A 23,437-nucleotide genomic window follows, 5' to 3' on the forward strand; every position below is an offset into this window, starting at 1 on the left:
AATGTGAAGAAGTTGCACAATATTAAGATTTTCTGAGTCAGCCTGAGATGTGACAACTCATTGAAGTCTACGTGTGTTTGAACAACGTTCACCTCCTTCAACCAACAGTGATAACTGGGCTCAGAATCTGGTGGTTTGGGACCAACCACAACAAACCAGCACCTGTGGGTTGACCTGGACAATTTTGGAGAAACCTGAATGTATTTTTTTTTTAATCTGTGTTAGGTTACACAACAAATATTTGCTAAAGTGAAAATAAAGCTAGTATGTCTAAATCATATGTACATATGAGAAAAGGTTCAGTGGGAACACCCACATTATATCATCCAGACTTATCTTAGGTGATCAAATTACACTGGTCTGTTGGACAATCCAAGAACTAGTTTGAGTCCCTCACATATAGGCTATATTCATGAGCTCGCTACAGTAGCTTTCACCACATACTGTGATAAGGTACTATATACGGTATAGACTCATTGTGTGAATTATTAACTAAGGTTTAGGGTAACCATAACCATATTTTTTGGGCTAATTGGGTTACTTTTGACTTTTTGCAGTCAGCTGGTGTCTTAAATGTCATGAAAATGAGAAAGCCAAATTGAGGTACGGGATAAGAAAAAACATTTAACCGGGCAACTGGGTGTCTAACTGGCTTTTTATAAATACATGTGCATGTGTGCACAAGGAACTGCAGACAGTGAACGTGGAAGTGCAGCAGCTGGATGAAAGCAGAGATTAGGAAACAGAACCATGCATCTTTTCTTTAAAAATAACTCCATTCAAAGTCTGACTGAAACTATCACAAAATAGCCGTTAGACGTGGAAATAAATCGGCCTCAATACTCAGATACATTCATGTTGTTCTCACACAGATCTAACACTTACTTTATGTGCTCGCTGTCCAGCCACTGAACCCCTTAACTGCTCCTGACTCTGCATCATCAGTGTGAATGGATCAATGAGACATGAATTGTAAAAAAAAAGCTTTGAGTAGTCAACAGAAGAGAAAAGCATTATATAAATACAGTCCATCTACAAAATGCATTTTTCAAATTAATAGGTCATGAAACAGTTCTGTAGAAGGCAGGGTTGGGCCATAACATTGGTTAGGTGACACAAGCACAGGTACACAGTCACTGCTGAACTCGTGTTAGGAACAGCCGTGATGCCAAATTTTACTGAGAATTTCAAAGAATAACTTTGAAAATCATCATTTACAAATGATCAATGCAAAGCCTTGCGAATTTTGTGGGCTCTCAGTGGACTCAAATGAATCATGAATTCATTCATGATTCATGAACGTTACAAAGGAATATGATGAAATTTCTCTTTGGCTCTGGTAACTCTTCAGTTAGTTTTTTTTATGTATTACATGTCTGACATAGTAGCAATTTTCACTTATAAGATCATCTCACAAATATGAAACCATGAAACTAGCTTACACAGTAAAACCTTAATACATTTTTATGCCAGCATGATTTAAAACAGATTAGATGAGATTTAAATATTTAGATAGAAATATTATCTGCTGGCGACTTGGACAGTAATTGAAGAATGCCAAGATGATGATACCCATCACAATCACCTCCACGGGTCTGTTCCTCGTGGTCATCTGTAGTGTACCTCACCTCCTAAGGGGATTTATCCCATATTGTGCACAAGCAACCTCCCAACGCCTGTTGTTGAATCTCACTTTGGAGAAAAAGAAGAATAGGACAGTGGACGTCACACATAATAATGACTTGAAGCTGCTATCAGTTTTTTTTAAAATTATTATTTACATTTGACGATATCGTTGAAGATGAAGAATATGAGCCGGCATCACAAAACTTGGAAGCATATTTCTTGCCTCATCAAATGTCCACAACACAAACTGTATTCAGACAAGCACAGGAAGAGTCTGTGAACAGTTCTGTGAGCAGAATAAAGAAGCTGGAAGCTACACGTAAATTTGGCAATAACCAAATATACTTTCATACGTGATGAGTGAGCCTGAAGGCCTCTGCGTTTTAAAAAAGTGTATGAGCCAGGGCCACAAAAGGCAGCTGATTCTCTATAGTTACCACAGAAGAATACATCAACAGATTATGATACTATGATTTCATGAGATGCGTAAAGACCCCAGACAAAACTGAGCGCTCCACCTTTATCATATCAATATAAGGTATGACCACCTGCAGCCTTGAAAATGCCACATTTTCTTCTCCGTACACTTGCATACAGCTTGTCATGGTACTATTCAGGTAATCTGCTCAAAGCACCCTGGGGAGCACAGTTTCTGCTGTGGATTAAGTCTGTCTCAGTGTCTCTGTCTCTTCGTGGGATCCCACACTGACTCCATAATGTTGGGATCAGGACTCTGTGGGGCCCCTAGGCCTTACTGTTGCAGGACTCTTACTTCCTCTTCTGAAGATAATTTTTTAAGACCTTAGCTGTGTGTTTAAGGTGACTGTCGTTCTTTAGAATAAATTAAGGACCGATCAATGCATGAATTACTGAATTATTATTATTCATACAGACACGCTTCTTTCCATTTTTTTCTGCAAAATTTGTTGCTAAGATATTGTATATATTCCATCTAACAGCATTCACATTTAACATTGTCTTGTTAGTGTATTTTATTTTATTTTCATTTTCATTCTATTCTTTGTGGGTGTTCTTGCGGCACATATACTATACTTAATTTTGCCTGTGTACAAATCATTCTGATTTGTTCAGGAAATATACTATGCACTGTTGATTCACTAATATTCAGCTCCGTCCGCACTTTTTATATGAGATGATAGTGGCCTCGGTAATTTCGTGCACATGGCTTGATAAAAACAGCAGTGTCATTCTTCAAAGGTTAGGAATAAACCAGAAAGATAAACTGATGTGTTCATGATAACAACAGATCAGACAAACTTGATGAAACAGTACAGTTTCTCTGTGGACATGAGTGGAAGATTGCTGCTTTTTTTCAGACTGTTATAAAGTCCTGAGCACAAAATCAATGTGCGACATGCTTTCTTCCACCTGCACACTGTTGTCCATGCTCCCTCTGAACATCCCTGGGGTTTGGTTTGAGGGACAACGGATGAAACCAGTGTGAAAACGGTCAGTTCCTGTCAGTACTGCACAGCAGTCTGCAACAATGAGACTGTGAAAACATTTTTTTGGGTGTGAAGATATGGACTTACCAGGAATCTAATAGGAATTAATGCTTGCACATATTTGATTAGTCATCACAGGACCTGGTTGGTTGAACATATTTAGTGGTTTTCCTAGTTTGCTACAATAAAATGATATAAAGAATCAACATGAAGTCCATTAGTCAATCATATATAGGTTAAATGTCTTTATCAGGCAGTGCAGGTGGTTAGATAACTTTGTTTGCAGATAGTGCATGAAGTGTTTTTGGCTTTTTTTTCAGCTTTCCACTGACAAATACAAAATATTGTTCCTCTAAGAAAGACCAATTTTTACCTTTACTTTTGACAATTTCGCATTATCAAGAAGGAGATGCTAGAGGAAAAGACTTGGGCAGAGAGGGAATGCGAGCGAAACAATCTTGATTAAGTAGGAGGGACAGTAGCCTGTAGTGGAAACACTGTACAAGTCCTTCAGAAATGTCCTTAAGTACAATACATGAGTAAATGTACTAAGGTACTTTCCACCACTGGGTATCCACATTTCTTGGTCTTCCATATGAGCAGGAGTTGTCCCGTTGCTCCATGGTGCAGTTGCTGTATGAGCAAAACTTTCCATCCAACGCTGGCCGAGATAACACCGCACGTGGATTCAGTTGTTTAAGAGGTGGGACACGGTGCTGCCACACAACTCGGTGCTGAAACTGTCTACGGCTTCAGGTCAATTCTTTTCTTGCTTCGCGTAAAATTGTATTTTGTTTTGCAATGGCGACAACAAGACAACACTGTTTGTTCCCAAACGCAAGAACAATTCAAAGAAAACATGTTTGTAATCCACCCCGCTAACCCAACTTTTTGAAAGATGATTATTGTGCACAGCACACAAAGGCCAAGGCTATGGTTGAACCTGGCGTGCAAGAGAGATAAGGCTGATGTATAGGTGTATGAGCTGTTATCAGTGTGTATCAGGTAAGAGTGATAGCTGTAGGCGATGCTGGGCGCTACTGTTTGTCTAGCAGGAGTGGTGCTGGACTTGGTTGAAACAAGAGGAAAATCTGAAGTTAAGGAAAACATTGGAAAGGCACAGATGAAAACAGAAACGACACTAGTTTTGCCGGCACAGAGCGCTACACCCAGGAAATGGTGTTTACAGTTGAACTACAGGGATGACGCAGGCTTCTCTGTTAGAGGCTTTAGAAAAAGGAAACTTAGAAATATAAGAATATAAGAATTTCAATAGCGTCACAGGTGGATCAAAAGACCTGAATCATGAACATTTAGCCGTGGGAATTGACAAAGGAAATGTTAGATGAAATTCAGTTCAAATGAACATCTTATCCGTATACACAGCATATTACATACAACAGCAATAATCTTCAGTCTTTAGGCGGGTAGAGCAGGTTAAACAATTTCAAGTGATTGTTTCAGATTTCACTGCACCAATCCAGGGTTTAATATCAGGAAGAATTGTCAGAGAATATATTTTGATCAAAATAAATATGATCTTACTTCACCCTCGGCATCTGAGATTGGACGTTCAATAATTTCTATTGGATATCAGCTGGTTATGTGGTTTGACTTAGCCTGACACTGACCAGGGATAACCCTGTGCTAACATCATTGAGGTAGGGACGCATCCACTCCTGCTGTTATACGCCCCGGGCCAATAGGTGGCGCCACGCAGCTCTCGCGGGGGTTTGCATCCCGCCATTAAGGTCGAATAAGAAAGAGACCTCAGCCTTTGTTCCGGTCAGCAGCGTGTGTGCAGTTTTGCTGCAGAAACAAGGAGTCGCCAACGTGCGTAGCCGGCGTCGACATGGTGAAATTATCTGCGGAGCTGATTGAGCAGGCCGCTCAATACACCAACCCCGTGAGAGACAGAGAGCTGGATCTACGAGGTGAGGCACACCTTCACGGCTAGTTAGTTAGCTATGGCGCGTTAGCTTGCTACGGCTACACGCGGGGCCCCGCGCCGCGCGCCGCGCTCCGTTCGAACACGGACTTCACTCGGCTCCGGACACTCCGCAGTGCGCAGCGGACGCACTGGACTCGGTTGAGACGCAGATGTTCAAGGAAAGCGACTACGCGACGTCAGCTATGTTAGCCCGAGGGCTTCAGAGAGTGTCCACGGGCAGACATGCCGCGGAGCAGCACGGCAGAACGAAACACCGACGTTGTGAAGCACCGGGGTTTACCGGTGCCGGCACGTCTCGCCAACGCGGCTCCCGCAAGCGAAAGTGGCAAGATCTTGGCAGGAGATGAAATGTTGAACGTCGGAGTTCACCCAGCCCGCCACGATGACGTCACGAGCGTGCGGAGAAAATAAACTCGAACACGTCACACGTGTGTCACGTGATCTACAAGCGGAAGAGTAACGAGTTGCGAGCGCGCGGGCGCGCGCAGGGATTTGTGTTTGACCGTGGGTTCTCACAAAGACGTGCTCATGTCCGCGGTTTAACAGATGCAAATGACGAGGATACTCTGAGATGTAGGGCAGTCAACAAGAGAAAATACATTTATAACATGGTGGAGGGGGCCAGACATGATTGGATATCAAATGTTTTACTCTCCCCAAAAAGGTTAACATAAATAAATGATACCACAGCCTGTTGGAAAAGTACATGGATCCCTCTTTTTCCACTTCATTTTTTTTAATTCAGTGGGTTCATGTAAAACACTTTTTCTTATTGGTGTCTCAGCTGTGTCCAGCATGGGAAAGTCATTAAAACAGACACTATCAGTATTCGAGGAAATCAATGTTATTCCATTGGAAGTGGCCCCAAAACCTGAGGAGTACTCTTTTTGAGTAAGAGGAAGAAGATAACTTCTTTGTATGTTAACGGAAAATAGCCATGATTCACCAGCAATATATTATTTTGAAACTAGTTCTAAAACAATATTTTACTATTGTTCGACAGTGCAAATCTTATACTCACATTTATGACTCAAAATAAAGATCTATGCAAATGGTAAAATGTATTTAGAAGTAGCTTGATATCGATTTAAGGAGGGATCTTTACTCTGTCAACTGTGCTGCATATTTTAGTAATAATATTGTAAAGCTGAACTTTGCTTAAAGGAGCACGTGCTCCTTGGGAAAGAGTCAGCATCATCAACACACAGTACTGTGAACTATAATTCTATATTCCATAACAGAGTTTTCACTAAGGAAAAGGAAAAAAGTATGAATAGGCATGTAAGCCTTGCTCTTTAAAAAATAAAATGTCCAATGCTTTTGAAAAATATTTTCAAACTATCCACGGCTCATGGTGATCTACTGTTGGAAGTATTCTTGTCAATCACTTAAACATAGTTTATCTGATCTCCAGGGATGAAATTCAATGAATTTATTGCAATATATTTTTCATGTCACAGGTTATAAAATCCCAGTGCTTGAAAATCTCGGAGCGACTCTGGACCAGTTTGACACTATTGACTTCTCTGATAATGAAGTACGAAAACTGGATGGTTTTCCTCTGCTCAGAAGACTGAAAACACTGCTAATGAACAACAACAGGATTTGGTAAGTTGTGGCTGCACCCTCCAGTGTCTTGAATGAACAAAAATTCCATATGATGTTCTACTTAAAGAAGAAAACCATGTTAATGTTGTCAAATGAGTCAAAAAGGAGTTCCGTGCTTTCTACAGATCTAAAATAAACTTGGGATTATAATTAATTTTAATTTGTTTATTTCTGTAAGATCAAATATGATGGGTGTAATATTTAACTTGCAGTTCAATAATTTAACCCCAGTTTGAAGCATTCATGAACATTTCCTTCACTAACTTTGATTATTGATTACAGTTCTGAATATCTGTTTTTCTTTCTCCAATTTAAAGTGTCATGTATAAATATCTACGGATCAACCCTAAAGTACGTTGTTATTGAAATTTCTGCCTTGAGTGGTACTGTCTGTGTCAGCGGCCGGTAACATATTTCCTATGAAGGGCCGTTCCAAACATGCGGCTCCAAGAAAGAAATAGATGACGCTAATTTAACGCAACATAAATCTCGATATACACAATATCGTCTCATCCTATACCGTGTTAGAAAATATATCGATATTTTAAAAACTCGATATATTGCCCAGCCCTAGTGTCTGATGTCCGATGGCAGTGATGATGATTATGGTGCCACTCAGCTGGCTCTCCATGTTTGGGCCAGCCAGCCTTGTGTGGCCAGGACACGTCTGCAAACGTGTGTAACCTCACAAAATGTTTTCTGCAGTCGCATAGGTGAAAATCTGGAGCAGTCTCTTCCGAGTCTAACAGAACTGGTTCTCACAAACAACAACATTCAGGAGCTGGTGAGTACATTACAGCTTAACTTAACATTTTAATTTACTTTCAGGATGTTGTATTGGGTTAGATCTGTTTAATTCATATGTTTAGCTGTTCTTTTTAATTTCACTTCAACTGGACCAATGTCTTTTCTCAATGGATTCCATTAATGTACCATCAAACACTTTTTAACATTGCTTCTCTTTACCTTCCTGAGTTTTTATTATTGTTATTATTATCATTATTTTTTGATGGATTGTTGTTTTCTTGTGTAGGGTGACTTGGACCCCCTGGCCTCAGTGAAGACATTGAGCCTTCTAAGGTATGATCATCAGTGCTATAAGATAAAATTATTATTGAACTTGTCTTGTGCACTGTCTAAGCATCCTTGTATATGTTTGTGATAATCCTTGAAATTTCAGCCTGTTAAGGAATCCAGTGACTAACAAGAAGCATTACAGGCTCTATGTCATCAGCAAAATACCACAGATTCGTGTGCTAGACTTCCAGAAGGTAAAGCTCAAGGTAAGTGCAAGTGAGCCGTTACATTGTCCCTTAAAATGATTTTATTATTATTTCAAGTCCAAATTAAAAATGACATAACGTGGGATACAGGGCTGTCGATCTGGTCCTCAGTGACCATGTACAGTATTTAGGCCTGGCATGAGATGTTAGAGATGGAGGTTTACAACAGAAGTATGCACTGTACAGTTGCTTGTTAACTTTTAAACAATTACAGTGGATACTAACAATATGTTACACACCCCATTGAACAAAAAAATAACTTGTGGTGAAATGTGTATTTCCCTGTCTTGCCATGCCAACCCCCTTGGATGAAATCTCAGTCTGTGATTAACCAGGGTTTTCACTTTAACTGTGTGATATTGTCATAGGAACGCCAGGAGGCAGAGAAAATGTTCAAAGGCAAACGAGGTGCTCAGCTTGCAAAGGATATTGCCAGGCGAACGAAAACGTAAGATAAAAGTCCACGTCAGACAGCAGCTCCTCAGAATCAATGGATCCTGGCTGATGGAGTGGGTTAAATGAAAAACAAAAACAACAACAACAACAACAACTTTAAAACACTGTCACCGCTTGTATATTTGTGTACTTCAAAATACACAAAGTGACTACAAACTGCTGTATTTTCTTTTGGCCATTTGCAGCAGTTAGTGACAAAATGTAAAAACTACAGTCCAGACCATCAATTTTGGACAGGTTACCTTTTTGTGTGTTCAGGTTCTGTGGTTTAGCACAGTCAGTTTAAAATAACTGGACTGAATGGTGAGTCGAAGACGCTCTCCATGGTGGTGGTGTGCACGTTTCTTTGTCAACGATCAGAGAAGACTTTGTGACATAGCTTACTTATTAACATAATATGGATTCTGCACGAGGTGTAAATCTTATAATCTGGTTGCCGCTCATAAAAATACACACAAAGTGGTAGAATTCTGGAACAAAGTTCTATGGACCAATGAAACAAAACTTCTATTAAAATGATTGGAGGGGGGAATTGATGGATGCTGATGAGGAGAGAGAAAGAAAGAGGTAGATTCAAAAGTGCCTTATGGAAGTTTTTGGAAGGGAATGTCAGACTCTTGCATCAAACTTCATTCCATTACCCACAAATCTGCTAACCAGCTTGCCCAGGCCAGTCCATCTCTAGCTGCTTAATGATGGTGAGTCACTATCCAATCTGGATAGTGTTGCTATGTCAAAAAAGGACTAAATATCTCCCGCAGATCATTCTAAGTTGATGAATGTTCAAGTCAATTTAATGTCACTTGAATGTAGTTTCCATTATTTTTTTAATTGAATGGGCTGAATTCTCAGTCTGAAAAACAAAATGCGTGTCACTGTCCAAATACCTTAAATATTTGGATCTTACTTTTTGTTTTAATAATATCTAATACATTTTACCATTTCAATTATTTTTAAGATTTCAGATTTTTAGTGCAAAAAAATCATCGTAAGACAATAAATTACAAAAACCTTACCTTTCTCAGTGGAGATTAAATGTGTAAAATTGGGCCTGAACCCTTAAACCGGAAGCCAGTAGCATTTTCCACAGTGTTGCTCAGGACTGCTGTCTATGGACAATGTATCAGTTTATTTGACTCAAGAAAAGACACTACACTTGGTTGACTACACTGGTTGAGAGGCCTGAGAAGCCATGTTTGTCCATGTTGTCTAAATGAGGTGTTTTCCTTTCAGATTCACTCCTGGAGTGGCAGCCCAGCTTGAGAAGAAGAGGACGGGGCCGTCTCAAGCAGACGTGGAAGCCGTCAAGGTTCACTTTGTTCACTTGAAAACTATTGCCTCTGAGTTTTGGGGGTGGTGGGCTGTTAGATTTTTAGAGCTGTTTTTGTTTCTTTAATTGCATCCCTCTGTCATACAAAATGTGACATAGGTGCAACAAAGATAGTGTACAAAAATGAATCTTAATGAAACTTCCTGGCTTTTTCTGGAGTTTTCAATCTCATTGCAGTCTTCTGAGCGAGAGCACTTTACACTGTAGTCATCTTGTGACCGAATTATTCAAGAGATGGTTTGTGTATGTTGGAAGAGTGTAACAACCATTCCTGTGCAAAGATGGGTTGGTGAAAATCAACTTCTTCTCGGGCCATGAGTGACGACTTTCTTTGTGTCTGTTTCCAATGTGAAGAATGAACATTTGTGCTTTAAAGCAAAAAAAAAATCCTATTGACTTATATCATGGATTATTACATTTATTTACTACAGTTGCGTTGAAGTAGTGAATTTGCATAATGTAAAGTTAAGAATGGAATTTGTCAGATCATGTGAGGTTTACATGTGTTTGTATTTCAGATTGCCATCGCTAATGCTTCATCATTGGCAGAAGTGGAGAGGTTGAAAGGGATGCTGCAGGCCGGTCAGATCCCAGGCCGAGATCTGAGACAAGGTCGGTACTGAAGCAATGCTATTCCATTACTGAACTAATGCTGCAGACGGACCACATTATTAGCTTCTGAATGGCAATTACTTGTAGTAGTTTTTAAACATATTTTATGATAAAAAGATTGAACTAGCAGTTAATTGATCCTGTAATGTGTATATGTATCCAGAGGCCGATTCTCTTAGGATTGAGTCAGACTACAAAATACTTTTGTCAGTTGAAATTTTCACTGTCGGACTATATTAGAGTTTAGAGGAGGGACAACACTGGTGTTGCAGATTACACGGGATAGTTTACAAGAAAAAACAGATCGGTATATGTGGAGAGCTTACTGAAATCTTTAATGTGAGATTTCACTGTTCACCACCTCGCTCTTGCAGTGTACTTGAAGTTGTGTTTAGTGTTTCCCATTAATTACATGGAATGTGACAGTCAACTTCTCAAGATGTTGTACTTAGTGTTTTGCGCCATTGTTTCATTGTAAGCGCTGTGTGAAAAATATTAAGAAATCCCAATTTTCTGATGTTATCGACCCAAACCGGTAACTGATCAATCATACGACGAGAACAGATGAGAGGACAGAAGCAGCGAGACCTCCTGGACTGTTGTTAACATTCATTCTTATTTCAACAAACAGGCATGTTGACACTGCCTGTTATTGAGTTAAATAGAAATGATTAAGTTTATATTCATGTATTGTACGATAAGTCGACAACGTAATTATCGTGACAGGCCTAAACACGTGCATTGCCCTTCAGATATACCTGAATTTGATTTGTTTTAGATATATATTGTATTGTTTTTATAAAAGGATGAAAAAATATATGTGCTTGTATAATCAGATCCAGTTGACCTGGTGGAAGAAGAGGAGGAGGAGGAGGAGGAAGAGGAAGACACTGAACAAATGGAGACACCCATGGGTGGAGGTGCTGAGGAGGAGATGAATGAGGGAGATCAAGAGGATGGTGATGAACATATGGATGCAGAGCCACATGTTAATGGCTCCTGAGAACCCTGAAAGCATTTTTGGTTTTGTTTATTTTTTAATGTTGTTTATTTCTTGTGTTGAACTTAATTTTACCAGGGTTATTTGTTTTTTTATTTTGTAAAATGACACATTAAACAGATTTTGAATATTGTTTTGAGACAACTTTCTTTAAGCAGTCGACATTCTCAGCTGAATGCAGTCCACCTGTACGGTCTATACTTGTATATTTTAAAAGGTGGTGGACTCAGAAGAGATGTATTGACAAAGGTTGAAATCGTAGTGACTTCCTCTCTTTTAGCAGAAAGGATCATGTGCCACGGAGCACTGGATCCTAGCTTAAAATACAACTCCATTTTCAAACAAATGCCTTGACAATAAGTAAGTCACTGATACTACATTAAAGATTTAAAAATGTAACCTCTAATTGGAATGTTTTCTTTTGAGGTTTCCCCCCCTCCCCCCATATTTTTTTGATAAGACACTCGGAGCACTTAAAATCCTCGATTACCACCAATCTGCTTAAATCAATCAACAAAAAAAAACGGTTGGGAAATGTTTGCATCTTAAACAAAAGCTCTCAAGTACAAGCCTGGACATACTCTATTCAAGTAATAATTCAAGTGGTCTAAATCTTTAGTGCAGTTTACAGTAACAGCTCTACACACCTATTTGGGAGATTTATATTTTTTGGCTTAAATACACTTTCAGGAATGTGGCCTTATACAGATGACTGTAAGGAGTTGTTATTCTTATCTGGCTTTTGATCATTTCCCTCTAATTTATTGGCTAAAATGCATACATCAGAGTGATCGGATGTAACCTTTATTTAATTTTTTTATTAAACATTTTGTGCATCATTAACAGTGATATACAATACAATACAATAGAAATCAAAGCAAACCGTCGGTAGATTAGTCATCCTTTGTCCTAATAATAAATGGCGTAAGGCGGGTCACCAGTCCTTTACAACCAGCTTCTCACAGGAAGGCGAATAGGATTTCTAACGAGGTTCTTCCAGTAGAATTCCCGCCATTGAATGGAATTAACCTTTATTATAACGTGTTGATGTTTGTTTTTGAAAAAGCTGAGAAAACAAGAAAACACTTCATTTTTTTGGTCTGAGCGGTCTCCTGAGTCACACTCCTCACCGTCCACTCGGGGGCGGCAATGGGCCCTCACGCCGGTTTGCCTACTTCCAATAAAACCTCGAGGAAGAATACACAGCCAACACAGAGCCAACACGTCACGTCTCCTCTGCTTCGGCGCTGGCAAAGATGGTTGCCGCAGTAATGAGTCGCCGACACAAGTAACCAAGGAGCGGATTACGCTTCTTTTTTTTAACTCTCCAACAGACTTGAGTGTGTCTGTTAGAAAATGGACGGAGTGACGATCGCAGACGAGGGGAGCAACGTGGTGGAGACGACGTCGCCCAAGAACCAGGATCTGAGCTCCCTGAGCCTGACGGGTAACGTGACACCACCCACTGTGTTTACTGTTGTGCCGACGTCGCTTGTGCTACCTGATGCTAACAGATGTTTTAGTTGGGCTGGCAATCTTCGGGCGTCTCACTACTCCGATTGCTGGGGTCACGATTCAGACCGCTTCTCGTTTCAAAACCGATTCTTGAATCAGTACACACCTCCAGGGTCCACTCCAGTCCCCTGTACGCTAATAAAGGCGGTGTGGCAACTTCTGGCATGAAAGCATAAGATTATATCATTCATTTTTTTGTTGAAAAGGTTATCAATAATCGATACTGTAAACACACAAAGGCAAATCTATGACCAAGTGTAATTTATTCATGCTAGGCGTGCACAATTATTTTAGTATTTCTCATTGTCACTCAGTGGTTTTATGAATAACAAGCTATACAAATCAAAGTTGTCTGGATCGTGAATCAAAATCCTTCATTGTCGAGCACGTTGCGGGGGCCGCGGGTCCTCTGGGCAGGAATAGGCGATGGACCTGGTGATCGTGGCCGAGGGTCTGCGCAGCGGTGCAGCGTGGGTTGGTGGGCTGCTGGTGTCGGTCCCCGCTGCTACTCTCTCAACTCCGGGTGATGGCGCACGATGTGAGCCCGGCTGTTCGTAGTGTTGCCGAAGTACTTGACTTTCATTTTGCAAAGCTTGCATATTGAATGGGTCATGTCCAGCTTGTCCGTCTTCCCCGGGAGGTTGTAAAATCCAAAGTGCGCCCAGACACTTGCCTTCAACGACGAAGGGGCTGGCTGAACTTCCTGCTGCTCCATGTGGAGTGGAGTCGTCAAACCGGAGGCCCTGAGTCTGACCGGGAGCTAGCGTCAGCACTGACCGACTAGCCAGTCGCTGGCTGCAACGGCCGTCTACGGAAGTGGCGAAGTGCGCACGTTGAGGCGGGAAACGGAGTTGGTAAACGTCGATTTTTTTTTTTTTTGGAAGAGTTTTTCCGAAACCCCTACTAGTAGAAAGCGTGGCTCGTGATGGGAAAAAAAAAACACACACAGTTGCTACTGTAGCAAAAGTAGTGCACAGTGCTGCGTTCCGTCGGAACTCGGACCCCGGAAGTCGGGCTGGTGATTCCAGTTTCGATTTCCGACTCGGAGGCGCTCGGAGGTCCTAGATTATACCGGAAGGATAAACCCGAGCTCCGAGGTACAATGGAACGCAGCATGAGCAGCCTGGTACACAGGGTTATTGTTGCTGTAAACTGTGATCAAGAATGAACTACATATGTGTGTGTGTGTGTGTGTGTGTGTGTGTGTGTGTGTATGCATGCCATAGACAGGCATGTTAATATTTGGTTATATGATTCCATATAATATGAATTTGTGTAATGTGTACACACATGTATGTATATACATATTTTCATTGAAAGGTTGAATACCTGTTTCCAGTGCAGTGTCTGCTTGAATTTTTGTTTGATACATGATTTTATCTTCATAGGTGGTTACAATAAGACTCTCTCAAACCGAATATGAATATGATAAACCCTAATTAACTTAAGAAATAATATAGTTATAGAATAAATCGATTTTTCATATTTTGGCTAATATTCTTTGTGGTGCCCCAGTTTTTTTTTCCCCACTGTTGTGATCCTTGGTTGTAGATCTATCAGTGGGTCCGAATTGTTTCACAACAAGAAACTTGGTGTGTTTCGTCTCTTTTAGCCGGAGAGCTGCTGTCCCAGTATGGCTGGCCCCTGCTGCTCGTGTCTGTGCTGGGCTACCTCCTCATCCAGTACCTGAGCAAGTGGAGATCCAGGCAGAGCTCCAGCAGCTCAGCCCCACAAACTCCACAAGGTGAGCACCAGCCCTCACCTGCGCCTGCACACACTGTCTGTGTGATACAGAAAGGTGCCAAGGCAAAAATGTCTGATCAGTAGAGCTGCGTTTTCTAATAATACAAAAAGCTACATGGCTTCATGAGATTACATGCACCTGTTGACTACTGGAGCAATTATCAGAAAGAAGTAGCTCCTGTTATCATAATTGATGGATTATCCAAAGCGACTGGGACTCAGATGTGTGAATTGTTTGAATAGCTCTGGATTTCTCACAGGTCTATTATAATACAAGAATAGTAAACATTCCATAAGTATTTTATGATGATAAAGTTATCGATTCATGTAATTCATTCTCCCTGCTCATACTGTCTGTCCTCATTCGCTGGAAAAAAAAATCCATTCTGAAGTTTGTCTCAAGCTGATGTGAGGAGTTACGTGGGTGTCCCGCTCCAGGTGGTCATGAGCAGGGGAGCTGAGGGTGTTGTCCCAGGAGCAATCTTACATTGTGACCACCATGACTTTTGGTCCATTATGAACCTGTAGCAGGTTTGAGGATGTCAGCCGAGTAGACGGTCCATCAGCGTGGCCCAGGCCAGGACACAATCACGCTTCTAAAAGAATGTGGCCATGTGAGTCTCACACCACCTCCCAATGTGATCTGATTGATCGCACTTCAAGTGTGTCATCAGTTTTGTCTTGGGTGCATTCACACCTGGGCTTGGAGCTCTCCACCTGTGAACAGATATTAATACCAGGTCGGAACGGTGTTTAAAGTGTTTCGCTGCCTTTCAGTAAAGGCTTATTTGAATGATTTTTGTGTGTGTGTGTGTGTGTGTGTGTGTGTGTGTGTGTGTGTGTGTGTGTGTGTGTGTGTGTGTGTGTGTGTGTGTGTGTGTGTGTGTGTGTGTGTGTGTGTGTGTGTGTGTGTGTGTGTGTGTGTGTGTGTGTGTGTGTGTGTGTGTGTGTGTGTGTGTGTGTAGATGCTGCTCTAGTGGCAAGAAGACAAGAAGCCTTGGAAGCAGCTCGGAGAAAGATGCAAGAAGAGCTTGATGCCAAGGCAGTCATCTTCAAAGAGAAACAGAAACAGGTGCGGAAAGTGAGAGACAGAGAGAAGAGAGAGAGAGAGAAAGAGAAATGCCGATCTGCCTGATGTGATGTGAGACCTATACTCACCATGGGATGTATTCTCCCAACAGCAAGAAGAAGAAAAGAGGAGGCAGAAGGTCGAGCTATGGGAGAGTATGAAAGAGGGAAAGAGTTACAAAAGAACTGCAAAAAGTCCACAGGTGAGTTTCCAGTTTAATCATCTTCAACATTCTCTTGTCTAGAAGTTCAAAAGACCAAAAGTAAAATGCCCTCTTTGTACATAAAGTGCATCACACAGGTTGTGTAATAATGCAGTCAACCCACAAACCAGTTCGCACTGAACTTGGTAAAAAGCCTTTTTTTTTTTTTTGCTCCTGCTGCCTGGAATCATCTGCAAAGTTGACTGTCGCTAAAAGGACTGGCCTCACTAAGGGGTTTTAAACAGTTGCTTAAGTTGTGATGGATTAGAAGTTGTTGACCAAGGCTAACCACATTCACAAATCAGTGGGCTTGTGGTCCCTCACAGTTTTATCTGATGAATCCATATCTCTGCAGACCACCGAAGAGGCCAGCTCATCATCAACAACAGTGCTGAAACCAAAGACGGATAAGAAGCCACTTCGCAGTGCTGGTATGTATATGACAGCAGTCACTTCAGTCCACGCTGAAGCAATCAGTGTTTTGCTCAGTGTTTCACTTATTTGCTCTTTTTCATTGTGTTGTTCTGCACAAATGGAAATTGGACAGTTTGTAAACAATTTTATCCTTGCTACTGTGTGTTTGAAAAAACCTGGTAATTTGTGTTCCGCGATAAATCACGGCAAAATGCAGTGCACATAAAGTAGGCAAATGACCCTTCAGTCATGCGATGTCAGTGCCTCTTATCAGACAACCTGACAGACTAACTATTTATTTAAATATATATTTCTATATATTACATGACTGTAAGGCCATATCTGGGACAGTTTTAGTGATGCACACACATTTTCAGCCCCCCCCCCCCCAACACCAGACAGGCATCCCACCAGGTATCACTTTTGCTACGGAGCGAGTCGCCCACAGCTGTCCCTCTCTCAGCTGCAGCCGTCACAAAGCTCTGCCAGTCGCAGCCGCCGCCTCCTCTTCCATTCTCTGTGGTGAAGCACCAAATTCCCCAACTCTTTACAATAATACCTCCAAATCCAGAGGAATTTTGGCGTCAGGTTTCCGCTGTCACTAGTGAGAAAACAATCAGCCAGACAGATTGTTTTGGAGACCCCGTCTTTGTCGTCCTTGGAGGCAGGCCAACAAAGATTGAGGAAGCACAGCCTGTTGTCCAAGCATGTTGCAAAAGCATTTTAATGTAGTGGAAACAGAGGGAAGTCAAATTCCATTCCGTCACAGGTCCTCCATACACCAGAACCATGGGAATGGAGTAGACAATTAGTGAAGTTGCCCTTTAAGAGCAGATTGAACAGCAGTGATTCTCTACAATGTTTTGCTATTATTCCAAATAAAGTAACTGTTGCTGTTGGTCACTGGGTTCGACAGTACAACAGTATGTTATACTCACATTTATGACATAATATAGGTCTGTGCAAACTGTTAAATGTATATAGAAGTAAAGCCTGACCGACGGATTTTGGGGGACAGATGCCGATACCATATCGGGGAGAAGAAAAATTCTGACACCGATTTTTTGGCAATGATTCCAAATCCTCCATTTTTAAACCTAATTTCTAGAACCTTTCACCCGTGGCCTGTATTTAGACATGTGCTCTGTTTTACCTGTAACCACAACTAGCAGTGATGTCACAGTGTACTGACTTGCCCTGGAGTACACTTCGGCATCACAGAGGAGGAGCTAAACAACTGGAGGTCAGCAAAAGCAAAACTGACTGTTGGCCAGTCACTTAAATAATTCTAAATAATACAATTTTGGAATTGTTAACAGGCTTTAACGAGTGAGTGAGTGAGTGAGTGAGTGAGTGAGTGAGTGAGTGAGTGAGTGAGTGAGTGAGTGAGCAGTCTTCATCCTGTCCTCCTGTGTGTCTTTCAGACTACAACCCGTTGTCTGGACCAGGAGGAAGCTCCTGTGCCTGGAGACCTGGCAGGAGAGGGCCGTCATCTGGTGGATGAGGTTAAAGAGGGTCAGAGATTATGGTCTGTCTGACCTCTGACCTCTGACATTCTTGACGTGCACACCGACTGACTGAACCAAGCTGACAACGTCACCACACCCACACTCGTGTTAAGATTTTTTAGAAACTCTGTTTTTCCTCTTTCTTCCTTTAGCCTTACTACGCCTGCTATCCTGTCTGATATCCTTCTTTTTGATTCTGATATCTGTGCTGCTGCATTGTTTAAAGGTAACTCGATCGACTTGAGACATGCCTTTAAGGTTCAAATGACGTGTGGAGTTGAAATCTTGTAATGAAGCCATTCCTGTAAATGGTTTGTAACCACCAGGTTTGGCTGATGAATTTCAGTCGGTGTGCTTCCCGATATATTTTAATAAGTGTACCAACTTAACTTTTGTTTTTCTATTACTACAGCAGCTTTCAGCTAGTGGGTTAATTATCAGAAACACTCTATTCTGATTATGTAGTTTCCAACATCTTGATCTATGTAGATGTAAGGAGGGTGTCTCTGTCATGTAACACATCTTTATGCAATAAAAATATGAAAAAGTTTGAATTTGTGCACCTGAGATTCTGCAAGTACCTGAAGGTAATGCAAGGGTGCAACATGGTATGAAGCAGGGAGCTTTTATAAATTCTTTGTAAGCTTAAGCTTAACTTTAACTTGATTTATCCAGGAAGTGAAACTGATGCCAAGATCTGTGAACAAATTACATGAAAGAGGACAACTGCCTCAGGGCTCTAGATGCCCGGGGACCCACAGGCGCCATGTTTGTGGTGGTTTACAGGAGCCTTGTGAGGTTGTCTTTTGATCAGGTCACAGTTTACATCATGTTTCTCCTTCAGCTCTGACAAACATGTTGAATGCATTTTCTTTCTCCTCATAAAATATTTGCCAAGCTGATTTTTCTTAAATGTTGGAGACATTTCTTTATATTTCTCATCACAACTCAGCAGTCACCTGTTTCACGGCCCTTGTTGGCATGCTGCTTTTTGTGTGTTTGTGTGTGTATTACTACCACCTGTGGATCAATGGAATATTGTGAGACCATCGACGAGATGCACACAGACACACAAATGGTGGACACATTTAAGAACTTGTTCCATAGTCACACGGAAATATTCTACCAGGTGACCTTAAACAACTGACATTTTGAATCGGAGCCTGCTGCACTAAAGCACAACATGCACTGACATGAAATGCCTTAAGGCTTGCCCCGCAATATTACCTAAATCTGTCTCCTGTCTTGTAGAGGGGCTAAATTTGTAATAAAAGATCCTCACTTTTCCCCAGTAGGCTTGAAACCCGGTTTTACAGTGTAGGCGTATCGACTGTTCCCTGTGTCTCGAGGCAAAAAAGCCCCAGTTTCAGTGAGTCAATTGTTTTTCGATCATTAAATGAACCGCAGTTTTGTTTCTGAATCTGATACACCAAAGCACAATGTGAAGTGCGATGTGAGCAGCCTGGAGGCAGGTTGCGTAATCTGGGGGCCCAGGTTTCTGAGCACAGGGGTGCTGCTTGTTCTCTTTGGCTCAAAGTTAAATCAAATAAAGATGGTGTATATTCCGCTGAGTGCTCGTACTCGATGCACAAAGAGTGGGAGACATACTGTACCAATGAAAACCATCACAGAGGCTATTAATAGTGACAGCCCCTCAGATGAATGAGTGTCTCCAACTCCAGTTTATGTTACAATTCAATCCCGTGGTGGGCTCGTGTTACTGGAAGCCAGTCTGTCCTCATCCAGAGCTGGTTTGAGGATCTTTAAAACTGTGATACGGTCATGGCTGCTCAACACAACTAAGGATGTTTAATTTATTTAATTTTTTTAATTTGGAGGGAAAGATCTTTAAATATGTAAAATCCGGATGTCAGAGTTAAATGCCACAGTGGTACATAATGTCGTGGCAGCGACCTGAGCATATCTACACAATCCAGTGGAGGTAGTAGAGTGGACTGTGTGAGGATTTCTCTCTTACTAAAGAGGAATATGATCTGTTCTAGTTGAAGTAATTTAAATAGATTTTAGATCAATGATTCAGACTTAGGCACAAACAAATCCCATGAAATGCGTTAGTCTGACTGTCCCCTGCTCTGTCAGTGTCTCTGGCCAAAAGTCCTTTTGGTTCCTAATTTGGGGGGGGGGGGGGTAGCTGGGGACTGCCCTCATCTGGCAATGAATCCACATTTGGTGCTCTTCTGGGTATGTCTGGCAGAAGGATGATTTATCTGAGATAAAATAAATTTCCATTGGATGTTTATGGTAATGAAGCAACATCAAACTCAGGTTTCACCGATGTGTTGCAACAAAAAATAAAATGTATTGGACAGCAATGGAACGCTGTGGCAGAGGAATGAGAGCCATCAGGCTTTGGATACGTGCACAGCACTTGTTGGCGGGATTGAAATCAGTGCTGGTTTTGGGTCCGTGGGCGTGGGGTTTGTTGACAAGGAGAGAAATCTGCGACGTGACCACCCTTAAAATGTTAACGACACGTGCCAGCAGGTAAGCGGACAGGTAAGACACACCTGTGAGAAATGTCAGCACACGGTACACATAACACGTACTTGATGGATACTTACCCTGCTGCTGCTCTTGAGCAGAACCCACAATTTGCCTCAGATGGCTGTTTCACAACAGTCCAGGTGATGGTGATAATCCACCTTCTCTCAGAGCCCCAGTTGCTTTGTAGTCTTTGTGGCCTCCACACTTTGCGATCCCCTCATATACCCTGCATCTACTTTTCACTTTGAACACACTTGATTGTACCTAACTTTTTTCTCAGAGACTTCCTCTCAGAACGTCCTCTTGGGTTGTTTCGGGACGCTGTAAAGGGTCAAGCATTTTAGAGTTTAGGTCTTTTCCCCTCTGAGTTGCATCTGTGTTAAATTCAGTAAAAAAAACAAAAACAAAAAACCAGAAAGTCACTTTTTGATCTTTCAGCCTAATGGTTTGAACTACATTAGTAATCCAACCTTGATTCTCCTCGGGTTGCTCCACGGTGGACAAGAACACACTGAGTGATGAGTGTACTGACATGCCTTTAAGACATTTTCAGTATTAATGTTTGATACGCAACATCATCAGGTAACACAAACACTGAAAGGAAACAATGTTCAGTTATCGGTATCTTCGTGGCCTTCATTGAAAAGAGCATTTTACTGTGAAAAATTAAAAGATCTGCAGAGCATTTTGTGCTGTTGTCCTTTTAAAGATTATGGTGTAACTTTCTTTTCTACATTTTGTGCAATAATAATAAAATGGGCCTCTATATGGACTTTCATTCAGATTCAAACCTGAATATGAACATTGATTATGCTTTGTGCACACTTTGTGCAAGCAAAACTCTATGGTGGAAGGCATGTCATCATCGATAAATTAATAAATAAATAATCATACTTACACACACTTGCACGTACATGAGTGCAGGTGCACTGTACAATCACGGCACACGTGTGGACATAAACACAGATGGTGTCTCTGGAGGCCGTAGAAGTGGGTTTGTATGTATATTATGTGTATTGCACAGTAGTTGCAGAGCAAGTGAGCTGAGACCACAGAGGAAGTGTGTCTGACAATAACAGATTGTGACAACCTGTGCTGAGAATATGACTCCAGTTTGATCTATTTCTTGTAGCCAACCAACATTGTGCACCTGAAACATTTTCTAAAACGGAGGGTTCCGGTTTGTGTGTGTGTGTGTGTGTGTGTGTGTGTGTGTGTGTGTTTCAGAAGGAAAAAAAACAATAAAAACCTTTGACTCAATAAAGTGACAACCGTGAGGGGAAAACCACAAGGTGGCGCTCGAGACTAGAGTGGAGGCTCAGAGGAGTGCTGCGTTTGAGGACGCTTTAAAAAACATGTAATCCATCATTTAGAACAAACGTGAATACAAGTAAAAGAAGCGAATGTATAAATAAATTGTACCTCACGTCTTTCAAGCGTTGTTAAATATGAACCGAAAGCTACACTTATTTTAATTTCTGCTGTCCAGTGTAGCTTCCAGGGGCCTGTCACTGGGTAAAGCAGTGACCAACCATAACAAAGGGTGGACGTATAATAATGATTCATGTAACAATAGTAATTAATACAGTATAGAATTATAAATTATGAATAGATATAAGAATCACCTTTACTGGTCAACAAATTTGACTCTGTTTTGTGGTTGCTCTCTGTGTACTTATAAAGTTAAACTCGTACAAGTTAAACAGGCAGATTGAATATCAGTGACATTCTTTTTTTTTTAATCTTTCAAAAATATATTTGGTGATAGTAGAGTTGTTGCTTTTGTATTGGTGTTGTTGTCATGATAAAATATGAATAATTGTCTTCTTAGAGCAGCCCGGGTTTGTAGGCGAATACCCCCGTGTTGCAGATACCCTCAGTGTTCCTGTGCAGGGTTTTTTTTTTCCCACATTCATTTAACGCCGCATCGTTAGGTCCAATGGTTCGAAGGGATTCATGCAGCCAGCCAGTCAGGGCGCTTCTACGGAAATTCCGTTGGGTCAAATCAATGTTAAACCCTTCGCGAGCTGAGACCTCTACAGTCTGACATCGTTCCAATGTCGAGATAATGGCGAAAATGGGGCCGCTGTTTAAGTCAACGCAATGAGGTGGTGCATCTGTCGACTGGCGTTGAAGTGTGCCGATGGTCGAGCGCGACGGGCAGTTTGATGATCAGAGGCGACGGCGACGGAGAACGTGTTCAGGTGGCGGCTCCAAGGAGACTGCTGTGATGCTACGTAGGCAACTGGAAGAAAAGGGCTTTTCTACCATGAGAGAGTGTGTGTGAGCCCGGGGTTTTGTCTTCTTTTTCCTGGAGACACGGGCGCTCTACGGACTCGGTTTTCTTTTGTTGTTGTTTCGGTTTAATTCATTTTTTGGAATTGACTCGACTGGCTCGTGAGTTGTTTCCGCCGTGGAGGATAAAGCGGGGATACCGAGCGAGCTGGTGAAGTTGTGGGGAATGGCAGGTCGAAGCCGAAGAGCCTGGTTTAGTGTTCTGCTGGGACTGGTGCTCGGGTTCACCCTGGCTTCCAGACTCATTTTGCCCAAGGCGACCGAGTTGAAGACAGCCGGACAGAAGCGGAGAGCCGGCGCCGCCGGCTGTGGGCTGAACGGCGCGCTCGGGCTCGGGAGCGAACGCGGCGGCGGCGGCGGCGCGCCATGGCCAGCGCGAGATAACGGTCCGCCGGCGACGGAGGAACCCGGCTCCCGCTCCAACGACTTCCTGTTCGTCGGCGTCATGACTGCCCAGAAGTACCTGAACAGCCGGGCCGTGGCGGCGCACAGGTACGTGGTGGGTGGGCGACGTGGCCCGGCCCGCTGGAGCCTCTGTCCGCGGGGGGGGGGGGGGGGGGGTAACGGTCCCAGCGGTCGGTGCGAGGCGGCGTCAGTCCGAGTCCACCTGGGAGCACTTCGGTTAAACTCTGTCGTCAGACAAGTAGCAGGCAGCAGGACAGCCTTTGTCCCTGCTCCACACTGACTACTGTCACACAGCTTACACTGAGCCCCCCCCCCCATGGAATTAAAAAAATACATATCAGATACATATCAGTTCATGCTGCTGTATGAACTGATATGCTGAAATCACTGACAGATGACTATGGCAAATTCTAATCTTATATTATGTTCCACCAGTCACCTGTAGATAA

General features: G+C 42.1%; 3 protein-coding genes across 3 annotated transcripts in view; all 3 read left to right on the plus strand.

Annotated features, from left to right (window-relative positions):
• The first annotated feature begins 4,839 nt into the window (after positions 1-4,839).
• On the plus strand, positions 4,840-11,465 carry snrpa1 (small nuclear ribonucleoprotein polypeptide A'). Its single transcript, XM_035628191.2, has 9 exons — positions 4,840-5,026; positions 6,504-6,651; positions 7,357-7,435; positions 7,685-7,731; positions 7,832-7,934; positions 8,303-8,382; positions 9,624-9,699; positions 10,239-10,332; positions 11,169-11,465. Exons 1-9 carry the CDS (start codon positions 4,945-4,947, stop codon positions 11,333-11,335), a joined length of 876 nt encoding a protein of 291 aa, XP_035484084.2. The 5' UTR covers positions 4,840-4,944; the 3' UTR covers positions 11,336-11,465.
• A 1,075-nt stretch (positions 11,466-12,540) lies between these two features.
• On the plus strand, positions 12,541-18,337 carry selenos (selenoprotein S). Its single transcript, XM_035628192.2, has 6 exons — positions 12,541-12,779; positions 14,460-14,591; positions 15,556-15,662; positions 15,772-15,861; positions 16,217-16,292; positions 17,700-18,337. Exons 1-6 carry the CDS (start codon positions 12,689-12,691, stop codon positions 17,777-17,779), a joined length of 576 nt encoding a protein of 191 aa, XP_035484085.2. The 5' UTR covers positions 12,541-12,688; the 3' UTR covers positions 17,780-18,337.
• Positions 18,338-22,025: 3,688 nt separating this feature from the next.
• chsy1 (chondroitin sulfate synthase 1) overlaps positions 22,026-23,437 on the plus strand; it is a 60,023-nt gene continuing 58,611 nt past the window's right edge. The window contains exon 1 of the mRNA XM_035628338.2: positions 22,026-23,075. Coding sequence (XP_035484231.1) covers positions 22,750-23,075 — 326 coding nt within the window. The 5' untranslated portion in view covers positions 22,026-22,749. The remainder of the gene's footprint in view (positions 23,076-23,437) is intronic.

This window comes from Scophthalmus maximus, chromosome 4 (genome assembly GCF_022379125.1).
Source record: "Scophthalmus maximus strain ysfricsl-2021 chromosome 4, ASM2237912v1, whole genome shotgun sequence".
NCBI lineage: Eukaryota > Metazoa > Chordata > Actinopteri > Pleuronectiformes > Scophthalmidae > Scophthalmus > Scophthalmus maximus.